General features: G+C 36.0%; 2 protein-coding genes across 7 annotated transcripts; one reads left to right on the top strand and one right to left on the bottom strand.

Moving 5' to 3' along the window:
• The first annotated feature begins 6547 nt into the window (after positions 1 to 6547).
• On the top strand, positions 6548 to 11222 carry LOC132643530 (putative pentatricopeptide repeat-containing protein At5g59900). Of its 6 annotated transcripts, none has more exons than XM_060359969.1 (5): positions 6548 to 6885; positions 7171 to 9524; positions 9753 to 9864; positions 10044 to 10113; positions 10197 to 11222. In XM_060359969.1, the coding sequence occupies exons 1-2, from the start codon at positions 6653 to 6655 to the stop codon at positions 9335 to 9337; spliced, it is 2400 nt and encodes a 799-aa protein (XP_060215952.1). In that variant the 5' UTR covers positions 6548 to 6652; the 3' UTR covers positions 9338 to 9524; positions 9753 to 9864; positions 10044 to 10113; positions 10197 to 11222. The 6 variants fall into 6 exon arrangements, with proteins under 6 accessions (XP_060215952.1, XP_060215948.1, XP_060215950.1 ...); XM_060359965.1 differs by having other exon boundaries at positions 6548 to 9524; positions 10197 to 10278; positions 10441 to 11222; XM_060359967.1 differs by having other exon boundaries at positions 6548 to 9524; positions 9814 to 9864.
• A 972-nt stretch (positions 11223 to 12194) lies between these two features.
• LOC132643529 (actin-depolymerizing factor 4) lies at positions 12195 to 14981 on the bottom strand. Its single transcript, XM_060359962.1, has 3 exons — positions 14825 to 14981; positions 12829 to 13094; positions 12195 to 12688 (listed from the first exon to the last, which is right to left on the bottom strand). The coding sequence occupies exons 1-3, from the start codon at positions 14825 to 14827 to the stop codon at positions 12538 to 12540; spliced, it is 420 nt and encodes a 139-aa protein (XP_060215945.1). The 5' UTR covers positions 14828 to 14981; the 3' UTR covers positions 12195 to 12537.
• Positions 14982 to 15514: the final 533 nt, after the last annotated feature.

Raw genomic sequence — 15514 nt, 5'->3', positions numbered from 1 at the left:
ATAAGTGACCGTAAAATCACCTCTTCAACATCTTGCCTCTATGACCATTATACGGCACATTATACGGGCCGTATAACTTTATACGGTCCGTATAAGTGACCGTATAATCTCACCAGTGAGGGACTTCACTGTGAAAATTCTGCGGACCATTATACGGACCGTATAACATCATACGGACCGTATAATCGTCCGTGGAACCCATCTTTTCTCTGATCTTTTTCTTGTCACTTCGTTTGATCTCCAATCCTTAGGGAACCTTCTTAGCACTTGTTTAACACCTCATTAATGATCTAAGGGACGTTATAACTCTTCTCCAAAGCATCATTAAATCATTATTAACTCGTTACTCGTAATTCCTTTTCGATACCTATCGTATGTCTTGCCTTCTCTTGGCAAACTTTCTTCCACTACCTTGAACATCTTTGAAATCTTAATTAGGGTCATCAAATTTCATTCCTTACTTATTGAAATACCGTATACTCGTGCTCTTCGTTAGTCTATTCACTATGCATCAACGGAAAATTTTCCGAGGTGTAACAGTTGGGTTGGCCTTGCCATTTTAAGGCCCTTTGAAATGAAGGGCCGACCTGCCCAATGCCCATCAAATTCATTGGCAGCGCGGATGGTTCAGCTAGCCGAAAGTGGTATGCAGCAGGCACAGGAGCTCGAACGTGTCGACGAGCCTATTCCAGAGGTCGCGCATCAAGCAGCTGGTGGTCGTGGTCGCGCTAGAGGGGCTGGTGGCCGAGGTGCTAGGGCTAGAAAGGATGGTCACATAGGGGGTGGGGCCAGAGGGGCTCGTGGTCTAGCAGATGAGCCTGACGACCATATACCAGGCCTAGCTCCAACCCAGCAGCCTCCGCTGACTTCAGAGATCCCATCGACTTCTTGCCGGTCGTTGACTTCAGAGCATCCATTGACACCTATATATGCCGGATTTATTTTCAGGTCACATGTTCTGGCCATCACCTGCATAGCCGCCAGTTCGTCATCCACAGGGTGAGCGACCAATTCGTGATCTACAGAGTGGCACGAAGCTGGACTTCGATTTCTTATTCGAGGAGTTTGACATGTCTCTGGCTCCGGGGCCAGCTCAGGCGACCGCTGAGGAGCCATCTCAGGAGCCCGTCAACACACAGGTTTGAATTTTTACAGTTAAATAATGTATTAAGTTAATTTTTTATATGTTATTTTATGTTTAGTTTAGCTTAGCATAAAACTAAACTATATTGTTTATATGTTATTTTAGGTTCATTCTTCTGTGCCTGTGGACCCGTCTCCTGCTCCGACACGATCTACATATCCGGCTCCGAGGCCCACTCAAGAGACAGCTGAAGAGCCATCTCATGAGCCCTCTAAGGATCCCTCTAGCCAGCCATCTCAGAAGCCCGTCGACACATAGGTTTGATTTTTTACAATAAAATAATGTATTAAATTAATTATTTATATGTTATTTTATGTTTAGTTTAGCATAAAAATAAACTAAATTGATTACATGTTATTTCAGGTATATTCTTCTGCGCCTGTGGATCCCTTTCCTACTCCTACAGAGTCATCTCCTGAAGATCACATTTCGGCCACCGTCGTCTCTCATAAGAAGCATGTTTTGAACAAGCCCCCTAGGAAGGGAACGCAGGATGGTCACGCCATAGAGCGTGCACAGATTAAGAGGAAGATGGGGGATGAAGATGACGGTAAGAGTGGTGGGGGTGGTGGAGTTCGCCTTAGGCCTAAGGTTATTCTAAAGCCTCGCACATGTGGAACCTAAGGGGATGGAGATTGTATATTTGTAAATAAAATTTACATTTTATGTTAATATTATATTTTTTTTGGTATTATTTTTGGTATTACATCTCCGAGGGTCTTTCGGAAACAGCCTCCTTACCTTCCAAGGTGGGGGTAAGGTCTGCGTACATTTAACCCTCCCCAGACCCCACACTGTGGGATACAACTGGGTATGTTGTTATTGTTGGTATTATTTTCTTAATGATAATTAGTTATCTTAGTTTTTATTATCGTTTAATAATAACTCATGCGACATTCTAAATTAATCAAAACCCTATAAAATAAAACACTTAAACCTAAAGATAACAAGTTTCCAAACAAACAAAACTTATTTCGGGGCACTTTATAACTCCTAAAACGACGATCCAAACGTATAGGTATACTTGATGCGTTGAGCCTACATTATTGTTCACAGAAAAAGATATCAGGTTCTATATATAATATTGATATTCCGGCATTTTAAACATGACTAATCGTTGGTCAAAGTACGGAAAAAACGTGAATTTCAAAACTATTCAAAAGAATAAAGGCTTGAAAATTTTACTAAACCCCTATTGCACACTAATTTAGTGCGCAAAAGGCACTTTGATTCTTTTCTTTTTTTAGTAGAATATTTTGGTCTCTTTTGATAATTTTTGGGTTAAAAAAGTTGTGGACTCTTTCAAATGTACTCAAACTTCTAGCCTTGTGGAGGTAAACCAACTTTCAATTGGTACTGTGTGTTTTGAAAATGTTAGAATAAAAAGAAATCAGTATGATTGACAACAAAGACACGTAATGCTTCAACCAAGGTCCTTAATATTTTGACAAAGATCAAAATGCCCTCACTGAGGACGACAAAAACTCTTGGATTGTGGCTTATATATAGTAGTAAAGTAAAAGTTAATTAAAGTCTTTCATAATAAATATTTAAAATATTTTCTCTGTAATATAAGATTAATAGTAAATGTTCTTGATATTTGCCATTTTTCGTAATTTAACACTTAATTTTTTAAAAAAAAAAAAAAAGATTAATCAAACCCAATCTGCTTATCAAAGCACTCAAAAACACTTTACGAATGAATTAGCCAAACACAAACTGTTTCTCATAAAAAAAAATGAAAAACACTTTTCAAAATAAGCAGTTTTTAGCTGGTTGGACAAAAAGAAGTTGTTTTATGGGTGTGTTTGGTATGATGGAAAATGTTTTCCAAGAAAAATTTTCTTAGAAAATAAGTGATTTTCCTGTGTTTGGTACGAAAGATGATAAAATATCATTTTAAAACCATTTGCATATATTCAAAGCAAAATCAATCACAGAATTTGCCGTAGATGTGAAATTTGCTAATTTACATTCGCAGCTTTCTTTAAAGTGTTTAAATTCATAGTACAACTTCTAGTGGTGGGGAGTAGGGGTTGGCTGCGAGGGATGGGGAGTGGAGGCAGGGGGTAAGAATTTTTTTCTTGTTTCTTATAAAAGAATTTATAAAGGTAATGGGGTTGGGTGGTGGGGGTGGTTTTTGGGGTGGGACAGGGCGGGATCAGTGAAAAGAGATAGGAATGCATTGATGTGTTTTTATAATTCGAAAAATATTTTTCCTCAAATTTTATTGAAAAACATTTTCTCCTATTTTGATAAAAACACATTTTTCAATATATTTAATCCAACCAAATAAGAGAAAATAGGAAAATATTTTTCAATCGTACCAATGACACCCTATATGTAAAGAATTGTTCTCTAGAACAACACCACTAAATATTTGCAAATTCACCCGATAATATCCATATAACTCCAAAACCGCCCTCTCATCAAATTAAAAGTAACATTTCTAAACCCCACATTTACATCTTTATCAAAGGGCAGTCACAAATTAAGCAACGCTTCCATCATCTACAAGCCAAATGAACCCTTCCCTTCGCCGGAGCAGACCATTTTACGATTACATTCTCCGGCATCGGCGAACTCTTTCTACAACACGCCACGTCATCAACAATCAAGAAAACAACAAAACATTCATATCAACCTTAAACAACATCATTCGAAGCAAACAAAGCTGGAATATAACACTGAACAACTCCATTTCGACTAAACTAAAACCCCATCACATTGAGCAAGCTATCAGTCAAACCCTTGATGAAAATTACAGAAGTTCGAAAATGGAGTTTTTTTGTGATATTATCTGGTCAATTTGTTCGAAAATGGCATGAATTCCTTTTGCTTTGAAATTGGGTCATGTAGTGGGTATAAAAATTGGAGGGAATTTTTTTTTTTAGCTTGACACGTGTCGTTCTGTTAAAACTAAGATAAATAAATGTTAAAAGTATAAAAAGAGGTACTTACATATATGTACAGTCCAAACAAATAGTTTACAAGGAGTATAGCCCAATACTTTTTTCATTTAAAATAGCCAACATATGTACATTGAATTTCATGAAGCCAAATTTATTTTAGAGATATTTTTTTAACTTCTTCCCCAGCTACATAGAACCCTCTTTAATTTTTTATTTTTTATTTTTAAAATCTGTATAAAATGATGTATAGAAGCGTATATACATTACTGAGACACTATTATACATTATATATACATCGCTTATACAATAATATACATTAGTGTATACATCCTTATGCACTATTCTACATGACCTATAAAGTATATATAAATGTATAAACATTGTATAGTGATGTCTAAACAATGTATGCACAATATTTTTTGTATGTGAATCCACACACTCTTCGAATTTGGTTACTCATTTCAGAGATTAGCTTCAGATGAATCTACGAATGTGGTAGCTTCACATGTTAGTGTCTTACAACCCACTTTTACACCAAGCAACATTACTGGTCTCTGTGGCTAATGTGGCCAACTCATGCCTTGAGAATGCTGGAGACATGGGCATTTGACAAAATCCTGGCTAAATGGTAGTAAGTGTGTAATTGGGCAATTTCTAGTAAACTCGATGGCCCAATAGACATGGGCTTTAATTTTCTCTATAAAAAGAAATGGCAGAATGACAAAAAGAAACGAAGTGGCTTAGACAAAAAGAGACTAAGTGACTTAGACAAATCTTTTTTGTCGATAACCTCAGACCAATCAATCGAATATTGAATAATACGTAAGAATAGCGTATATTTACAAAATATGACGATATATTTTAGTTTACAAAACATATCAATAGATTTTTAAACTTTTGTTCAAGGCTTTTCGCTCAAAATTTTGCATATGAAAACTATATGTAATGTGTATTCTCGCTCAAGGCTTAAAAATATCGCTCAATATTTTGTGTATGAAAATTATACTCCCTCCGTCCCAATTTATTTGACAGTTTTCACTTTTCGAGAGTCAAACAAGTTATTTTTTTACCGTAGTTTTTTTCATATGTCTTTAAATATTTTAAATTATTAATTACGATGACTTATAATACTTTTTACATAATTTTCAAAAATGTATCAAAAAATTTAAAGATTCTATGTTCAAACACGCGATCAAAATTAAGAAGTTTGACTCTCGAAAAACGAAAAGTATCAAACAAATTGGAACGGGGGAGTATAAAATATGTATATCTCGCTTAAGGATTAAAAAATTTGCTCAATATTTTGTATATGAAAACCGTATGAAATTAATATGTATATCTCACTCAATACTTAAAAATTTCGCCCAAAAATTTGTGTATGAAATATGTATATCTCGCTCAAGGCTTGAAATTCTCACATTTTTTGTATATGAAAATTGTATAAAAAGGGTGTGAAATATGTATATAATTGTACAAACTTTGTATAAAGTTCATGTTAGGTTTATGGAAATTTAATACAACAACAGCAACATTGTATACAATTTTCATACAAATTTAATACAATTTGAATCTTGCTTCGAAAATCGGATGAAATTTAATATAAATAAATCAACATTGTATACAACTTTCATATAATATTAATACACCATTTCATTGTAGGATTTTACTTTTACTGGTATCTACTTTTGAAGATTCATATTGTGCTTGCACTTTTTTTTCTTGCAAAGGTTTTAACGGAGACTTTAGAGGCGAAAACTTGCGGCTGGCAGTGACGATTAGCAATGCTCATGTGATGTATGCTTTCACCAAATAAAAGTAAACATATTATGTAGAATTCAGAGGCATCCAGATTTACTCAATGGAGTTTCATAAATAAATCTTGAAACAATTAGAATCATATGTTGTCGCTGGCGAAAGTTCTACAACAAAGGAATTTCGTCCCGCCAATGAACACCGTCGTCGCTGCCACCGTTTTCCACAGTAGAACCACCCATTTTATTTTGTTTCCGGACCACATCTCCATCCCCGTAATCATCGTGAAACACCCCAAAATAGTTATGAACCCCGTCAACACAACAGACCTAAAGCAGTGGTTGAGTATAACGGGAAGAAGGGGAAGGGGAAGGGTGGGTCGACTCTATTTCGAATAAAATAGATAATAGAGAAAAAGGTGAAGGGAAGGGTGAGCTTTTAGTTTTGTATGTTTTGTAATTAAGTTATTATGTTTTGTATATAAAAAAAAGTATTCGTATATTTTGGTAGTCTAGTGTCTTAAGTAGTATTACTAAGTTATTTTTTCCCTAAAAAAATGAATATATTTGAACTGAAAGTATAACGAATGTGTATATTTGAATCGAAAATATAATGAGGGTATATCTAAACCATTTCTAACCGTACATGTGTATATTGGACCATTTTCCGAAATAATAATTGTTCTCTAGAAAAACACCACTTAAAAATTTACAAATTCACACCGATAATATCCATAAGACTCCAAAACTACCCGCTCATCAAATAAAAAATAGCATTTCTACCCCTCATATTTACAGCTTTATCAAAGAGCACTCACACATTAAGCAACGCCTCCATCAGCCAAATGAACCCTTCCCTTCGCCGGAGCAGACCATTTTCCGGTCACATTATCCGGCACCGGCGAACTCTTTCCACGTCACCCAACAATCAAGTAAACGACAAAAACTTCATAACAACCTTAAACAACATCATTCGAAGCAAACAAAGTTGGAATATAGCATTAAACAGCACAATTTCCACTAAACTAAAACCCCATCATGTTGAACAAATTATTCTTCAAAATCTTGATGATTCCAGGTTGGCTTTAAGGTTCTTTAATTTTCTTGGATTACACAAGAGTTTTTACCATTCAACAGCATCCTTTTGTATTCTTATACATTCACTTGTTCAGTCCAATCTTTATTGGCCTGCCACTTCACTTTTACACACCCTTTTGCAAAGAAAAGTGAACCCAAGATTTGTTTTTGATAATTTGTTAGATACATATAAAAGATTCAATTTTTATCACAGTTTGGGGTTTGATTTGCTGACTCAAAATTATGTACAAGATAGGAAAGTAATGGATTCTGTGTTAATTGTTAGGCTTATGATGGAGCATTCATTAGTACCAGAAGTAAGAACTTTGAGTACTGTGTTGAATGCGTTGATTCGAATTAGACGGTTTGATTTGGTTTTGCAGTTGTTTGATAAAGCGGTGAATTCGGGTGTTGAGGTTGATGAGTATGTTTATACAGCTGTGCTTAAGAGTTTGTGTGAGTTGAAAGATTTTGAAAAGGCTAAGGAAATGATGAATTGGATTGAGAGAAATGGGAGTAAATTGAGTATCATTTTGTACAACATATTGATTCATGGGTTATGTAAGGGTGGAAGAGTTTGGGAGGCTGTCGAAATTAAAAATAATTTGTTGGGTCGCAAAGGGTTGAATGCTGATGTAGTTACGTATTGTTCTTTGATTTTGGGGCTGTGTAAAGTGAACGAATTTCAGGTTGCTCAAACCTTAGTGGATGAGATGTTAGGGCTGCGTTTGGTTCCTCGTGAGGCTGTAGTGTCGAGTGTTGTTGATGGATTGAGGAAAGAGGGTGATTGTTTAGCTGCGTATAGATTAGTTGATATGACCGGGAAAGTTGGAGTTGTGCCTAATTTATTTGTTTATAATGCATTGCTTAATTCTTTGTGTAAAGACGGGAAATTGGATGAAGCAGAGTCTCTTTTTGGTAGAATGGAGGATAAAGGGTTGTGTCCGAATAATATAACTTATTCCATCATGATTGATTCTTTCTGCAAACAAGGGAGATTGGATGCTGCAATAAATCTGTATAATAGAATGCTTGATAATGAGGTGGAATTAACCATATACCCTTTTAATTCTCTCGTCAATGGCTATTGCAAGGCTGGGAAATGTAGTGCGGCAGAATCTATCTTTAATGAGATGATTGATAAAGGATTGACCCCGACTGTTGTAACCTATACATCATTGATAGACGGTTACTGCAAGGAAAGGGAAGTGCAGAAGGCTTTTAGGCTTTACCATGAGATGACGGGCAAAGGAATCTCAGCTAATACTTTCACTTTCACTGCACTTATCTCTGGTTTTTGTCGAGCACGCATGATGGTAGAAGCAAGTAAGTTATTTGATGAGATGGTGAAAATTAACGTAACTCCTAAAGAGGTCACTTATAATGTGTTGATTGAAGGGCATTGTAAAGATGGGAACACCGTAAGGGCTTTTGAATTGCTAGATGAAATGGTGGAGAAGGGTCTCGTTCCCGACACGTATACTTACAGATCTCTGATAACTGGACTTTGTGCAAAAGGTCGAGTATCTGAAGCAAAGGAGTTTGTTGATGACCTTCAAAAACAACATCATTATCTGAATGAGATGTGTTTCTCTGCTCTCTTACATGGTTATTGCAAGGAAGGAAGATTAAAGGATGCATTAACCACTACCGATGAGATGGCAGAAAAGGGAATAAACATGGACCTGGTGTGCTACGGTGTACTTATTGATGGAACTCTAAAGCATCATGATATGAAATATTTATTAAATATTTTGAAGGAGATGCACGACCGAGGAATGAAACCTGACGAAGTAATATACACTAGCATACTCGATGCATATGGAAAAGTTGGAGATCTTAAAAAAGCTTTTGGATGTTGGGATATAATGGTCAGTGAAGGATACTTCCCAAATATCATGACGTACACCGTGATGATAAATAACTTATGCAAGGCTGGATTAGTTGATAAAGCAGAGATATTCTACAAGGAAATGTTAGCTAGGGGGTTAATACCTAACCAGTTCACATATAGTTGTTTCCTTGATTATCTCGCAGGTGAAGGGTACATCATAGAAGCTAAACAGCTTCATGATTCAATGCTTAAAGGGTATCTTGCAACCACTGTAACATACAATATAATTATAAAGGGTTTATGCAGATTGGACAAAATTCAGGAAGCAACGGATATTTTGCTTGAAATGAAGGAGAATGGTATTTCCCCAGATTGTGTAAGTTACTCAACTATCATTTATGAATTCTGTAGGAGGGGTGATCTGTTAGGAGCAACAGGCTTGTGGGAATCCATGTTGACTAATGGTCTGAAGCCTGATACAGTGGCTTATAACCTTTTGATTTATGGTTGCTGTATCGCTGGAGAAATGTCAAAGGCATATGAATTGCGTGATGAGATGATAAGAAATGGTCTGAAGGTGTCTCATGCAACATATGCTTCTTTAATCCAAGGAACCTGAAAAATGAGTTAGTCCACCAGATCAAGGATCAGTTACTATGATCAAGTATTGACTATCAAAATTCAGATATTTGTACAGGACGTGAGCATGTCAACTAAAATGCCTCATTCATGAATATTTCAAGATCCTGCCTTTTTATATGAGGACCATGAACTAAGATTTGGGCATCTTTAGAACTATGACGGAGGTAGTTTCACACTTTCTTTTTCTTTTCTTTTTCCAGTATATTTAAATCCAACTGTGTAACGAAGGAGGTTTGGGAGGAAATGAACAACTCCTCAAGGTCTCGATAATGAACACCCATACTTGTGCTGCTTGTATCATGTATGAGCTCATAAAGACCCTGATGTTCTTCTTCCTACTTCCAGTTGCTTGTTCAGTTATAACTCAAAAATTTGTTTTCTGCTCAAATTAGGTTTTTCATTTATCTCCAGCTGATGATCTTCATGACTGGACTGTTTTTCCTTCTCTTATAGAGCCTGGTGTTTGGAATATATCAGAGGTTCTCGAAGTTACTTGGAGATATGGTACAAAATAATTGCCAATATTTACTTTTTCTTTTTAGTTGAACTGGTTTGTGAGTGGTTTCATGAGAGGCCACGCATGTATATCACTGTATGTTTGTATTTTCTGGAGTTCCCATGAGTTCGCATCGCTGTTTTCACTATTTGTAGGTGATAATATACATGGATTTTTATATTTGCAGGACGTTATTCATACAGGCAACCGCTAATATGCTGTTGATATTGAAATTTGCAAGCTGGTATTGCAATTAGGTACGCAAAGATTGCCCAGATGCTGTAAATTTTAGGAGTTGCTCTTGTTCCACACTGAGAAATTTCCCTCTTGTTTTCTGTAGGTTCTTGTTGTACGCTGCTAGGTTTCCCATTATGAGACTTGTCATTCAATCAGTTATTCACAATACTCAAACTGACGAGGCTGTATGCACGTTCTTGCTGCTTTTTTACATCTACTCTAGCTCATTCTTGTCTGCACGTTAATTGGATCAATGTTCTGTTCTTTTCTGTGTCTGTTTTTCTGTTCCTGTAGTTTTCAATGGGGTGACAAGCATAGTTTGTTCTTCATTTCTTGTCGCAATACAGGGCAAGTTGACTCCATATATCCAAGCGGATGGCAGAAAGGATTTCTTGTATCAGTTATCAACAACTCAAATCCCAAATAGTTGAGGTCGGCTGTACGGATTCGTTGTTTCCATTTCACTATATTCAGGTCCATTTGCACTCAAATGACGATGTGATGGACAGTCCTGCTCATTTGACACCATCTTCAACTACTATTTTTCCTCTGAAGCTGTCTTTAGCAAGAATGAGGATAATATGCAGCAATCTTTAAATGAAGCAGCACGGGAAAGCACCGAGGCTGTTGCTAGCGTTCTCAGTTTTTATTACGTGGCTCGTGGTGGAAAGGATTGATCTTCTCGCCGCTTTGTTTACTTTATCAGGAAAAGAGAAGTATCAATCTTCTCACTTCCCTTGCTCACTTTGAGCAATCTATGCAGGATTGTCGAGAAGCTATTGTGCCCCGTTGAATGACACAAAAGGAAGCTCTATGTATCAAGGATGTTGATGTCATACACCTGATAACCTCAAAAGAAAATGGTTATTAGTCATTATGTAATTATCGAACCCATATCACATGTATTCTAGTACTTGAGCCGAGGGTATATTGGAAACCTCTCTACCTCCCAAGGTCGGGGTAAGGTCTGTGTACACACTAACCTTCCCAGACCTCACTTGTGCTGTTACACTGGGTATGTTGTTGTATGTCACATGTATTCTAGGTAGCATATTAAGTGAATTTTAAACATGCCCTTTAGTGTGGTTCAAGAAAATGGGTGAATATAAACAATTTGAATTAAACAAAATGGTCCTGCAAAGAAGTCTTGTATGTTATTTTTAGATCTCTTGTGTGAAAATTTTAAAAAAAAAAATGTAAAAAAGATATAAAACTCAAAATAAATTTGCAAAAGGTTACAAAATCATCTGACTTGTTAGCATCTTGGTGAATTCAATCATTGTGGTTTGTTTTGATATTTGGTAGGAGTAGTAATAAAAAGAGTTCAGGTTGGTTGGTGAGCCTAGTGACAGGAGGAAGTTTTAGTAGCTTCTTACCTAATCTATTTAAAGGAAAAAGCTCCAACTTGGCTGCTACTTTGTTGTGGGTTTGGAGGAATGGGAGTAAAAGCCTCATTTTTCTAATTGAACAAAACAGCGGAAACCACTGTTGTCTCAGACATGGACCTTGTGAAATTGAATCAAAAAATTCGGAGTACCAACAACTGGACGATAAGACGTCATCCACCTTTATTATAACTTCATAGTGATAACTTTAACTGAATGTGTAGCAATAAATACGAGGTGACAACCTTAATCAATTGACCCATCTGTATCTTGGTGAATCCATATCAATTTCTGGCACTATATAAGTCAGTGTGATTTAAGTCACGGTGAATTATGTTATGATTCAGTTCCAGAAAGAGTGGCTGCTTGGTCAATTAAGCTCCTCGTTTTCAAGTTCAGTTCTCATTTTTAAGCAGAAACTGAAGAACACTTCCGGGGTAGTTTTTTACCTTTTATAAAAACTGAAAATATTTCATATTTTTGTCAACCTCCCAAGGTAGAGTAAGGTATGTGTACACTCTACCTTCTCCAGACCCCACTTTGTGGGATTTTACAAGGTTTGTTGTTGTACTTTTAAAACAAATCCCCAACTTACTGGGAAAAAGAATTCTTAGTGGCATGAAAGTAACGATTTCAACCTATGTGTACAATGTCGAATAGAAAAAGGTATAATAAAAGCGCCAGTAGTAAAATCAACAAGATAAACAAAACGAATGTGAAGTAAACGACTATAAATGACTCAGTGGCGGCCAGTCAGCATTTCCAAGGATCAAAGATACAGAAATTGCAATCAGGTCAGCTATCAATAGAAACATATAAACCAAAGAAATAACAATCAAGGATTGTTAACTGTCACCAGCTCCAAACAGGAGCAATTCATTGCACACATTTCACACCATAGAACAAAATAAGATCGAAACCACACCAGTTATCTAGAAGAAGACATCAACGTAAAACTCGATAACAAACCACCATCATATTTCCCTCTTGTCCCGACAGACTATTAACATTTCTCGAGCAAAGCAAGAACACGTCTGTTGCTGTACTAGAGGATTTTATTTAGCTGGTGCGGCTTTTAAAGACATCCAGATCCATCTCAGTTGGGTCAGTTGCCTGCAGCTCCACCTGAATCCCATCCAACTCCCTCTTAAATCTATCCTTGGAACTAGCATAGATCATTTTGCTTCTAACCTTTGCCGTATCAGGTGACCTACACAAAGCATCATAAACATACACAAATATGAACAGTTAGAGAGCACATTCACAAGCATGCGATTAATAAACTACTGCTGATTTTTCCTTTGAAACGGTAAAACAATTGCTTATAATATTTAAGAACAAATGCAATACCACGCAATAAAGAAAATCCTGCTCTTCTGGCAACTCTCAGCTGTCACGAAGTCAAAATCATACACTGCATATCGACACTCATCTGCAGGCATACTAGCAGCAAAGTCCTCATAAGTCTCAGCAGGTTCACCAAGCTTTTCCACGATGACCTGCTTTTGCTTCTCCTCAATTTTGTATACTATGAAGCGATAGGTCCTCTTAGCTTTCAACTCCAAAAATTTCAGCTTGCAATCGTCATGGACAGCCATGCCTGATGCCGCATTAGCCTATACAGAATTTCAAGGTGAACAAATAGAAAGTTCAATTATTGCAGTAAGAAACCAGAGGGAAAAGGTATGTCCACAGCCATTTAAAGAGAACATGCAACCTAGTGCATTGTAAACTTGTGCCCCACCTTCTATTCATAAACATAATCAACTTCTGTATGCACTGTGCTACTTAGCATACAGCATATAACTTAGTGCATGTCCAGTTGTTTCCTCCCTTCTACTCATGAAAATAATGGACTCTGGTACTTACATCTAACTCAACATACAACAGATAAAAAAGGTAACGCAAGTCCACGTGTTTCGCACCTTCTATTCATGAAAATAATCAACTTTAGTATTCACCATGCTACTTTCTGAAGTTATTTACTTCTAAATATTCTAGATTAAAAAAAAATGCCCTACAAGTCCAATTAATGCAGTTAACAAGAACTTGTTTTTCAGAAAGCCAGTAAGCTCAATTATCTAATAATGATATCAAAATGGGATGATGTTTGTAATGTATATTCTTGCTTAGTTTTTTGGTGCAACATGGCAGTGGCAACTATGTTAAGAGTCTGATGCTAGACTCTATCTGCTCATTACACTCTCTGTGATGAAAATTCCTTTTTCTTTTAATGTACTTTCTCCAGCTTCAGCTAGCATACATCAATAAATCTTAATAGATCAAAAAATGTCACGATGCCTGTGTGGGAACTAAATTGAGTTAAGCCTGATGAATTGGGTAAATCACCTGGTTTTTGAGCGATCATATCTTCAACAAAGCCGTGGTGTAAAATTAGTCTAGATCGACTCTACAGAGAACAGTGGTATGGTAACCAGGAGAGAACCCAAGTGTAGCATACTTTAACTCGGAAGCAACACAATTTTGATTACCAGTTCCATAAGTTCAATGTTACACCTCCACCAGATGCAAAAATAAAGGTATAGTTGCTGATCAACTAAGGAATGACTGTAGAACACAAATACACTGAAAGTTATTGCGTAACAAAACTAGCCAAGTGAATCACAAACCAAACAATGGCACCTATTTCAGCTTACACTAATAAGCATCTATATATATATCAGGAAGACATTTTCCCGATCTTACATTCCTACGATTATAAGCAACTTTAGCTCTGCAGCATCAGCACCAGCAGAACATTCTCCACTCGATTACTACGCTACGCTTGTAAAAGCCATAATTTTCCAGCTACAACCTCTACAGTAAACCTAAATAGATAAAACTTGAAGTGAATCACTAAATCCAAAACAACCCTGACTTTGTATACTTCTCGGATCGACCTAGTAATTGGACAGGGCGGTTCACAATTTCTTTGCTGAAGGCACTATCAAGCCCCAAGTAGTTAAGGAAAAATGAGCGCTTTTGATAAAAGGACTAAGTAGAGAAGATCTTCTCCAAATTCCATATAACATACAACTAATTAAGGAGATGCAAATTTTGAGGACCTAAAGTAAATGCAGGTAACTGAAAAGTCTCTAAAGACTGCTAAATTGAACCGAATCACATGAATCGTAAGATGTTCGTCAAAAAACAATATGGATCGAACTAGTAAATAGATCGAGGTAACCAGTGCAGCAACATCAGATCCATTGACTATAAGCAGAACCTAGGGTTTCCAGATAGATGATCAAAACAATATACTTTCATAAAAGCATATAGGAAAATATAGATAAAGCAAAACAACACAAGTTCAAAAATGAATAAAATTAGTTTAAGGAAGACTTGCCATGGCTACTCGAGATGATCGGAGAAAATGTAAAGGATCCGAGAGAGAAAATCTAGAATTATGCAGATATTTATGTGCTACTACTAGTATATGTATATATATGAAATTTTTGCCCTTTTTCCCGAATTTTTTTCATGTTATTTGAAATTCGAAATTCCAAATACAAACTTAGAAATTATATTTGGAATTTAAAAACAACTAAATATTTTTTCAAAAACCATAACCAAACACGACTCCATCAAAATTCCAAATAAAATGAAAAATATTTGATTTTCATGGCCAACCGCCTACTTAGTAAAGACAATTCAAACATCTACTCCCTCCGTCTCAAACTATCTATCGTGATTATTAAAAATAATTGTCTCAAATTATTTATCGTTTTAGATGTTAAAGACATAATTAATTATGTCTTTTCTATTTTATCCTTAGTAAAATTTTGTTCAGTAGTGGAGGTGATACGTAAATAGAGCAAATATTTAATGAAAAAAATTAAAACTTAAACATAAATAAGCCTACAGTGGGTTAAATACCCCTCCTAATTACATTTCTTAAGGGGCGTGGAAAACAAAAAAGCGACAAATAATTTGAGACAGAGGAAATACATGACAAATTTAAATCCACAAAATTCGAAGAAAATTTTAATACAATACACGCATTTTTAATTTAGTATCTCAAAATTCAAAAGTCTTT

Source organism: Lycium barbarum, chromosome 6 (genome assembly GCF_019175385.1).
Source record: "Lycium barbarum isolate Lr01 chromosome 6, ASM1917538v2, whole genome shotgun sequence".
NCBI classification, from domain to species: Eukaryota; Viridiplantae; Streptophyta; class Magnoliopsida; order Solanales; family Solanaceae; genus Lycium; species Lycium barbarum.
This window is presented reverse-complemented; position numbering and strand designations above follow the sequence as displayed.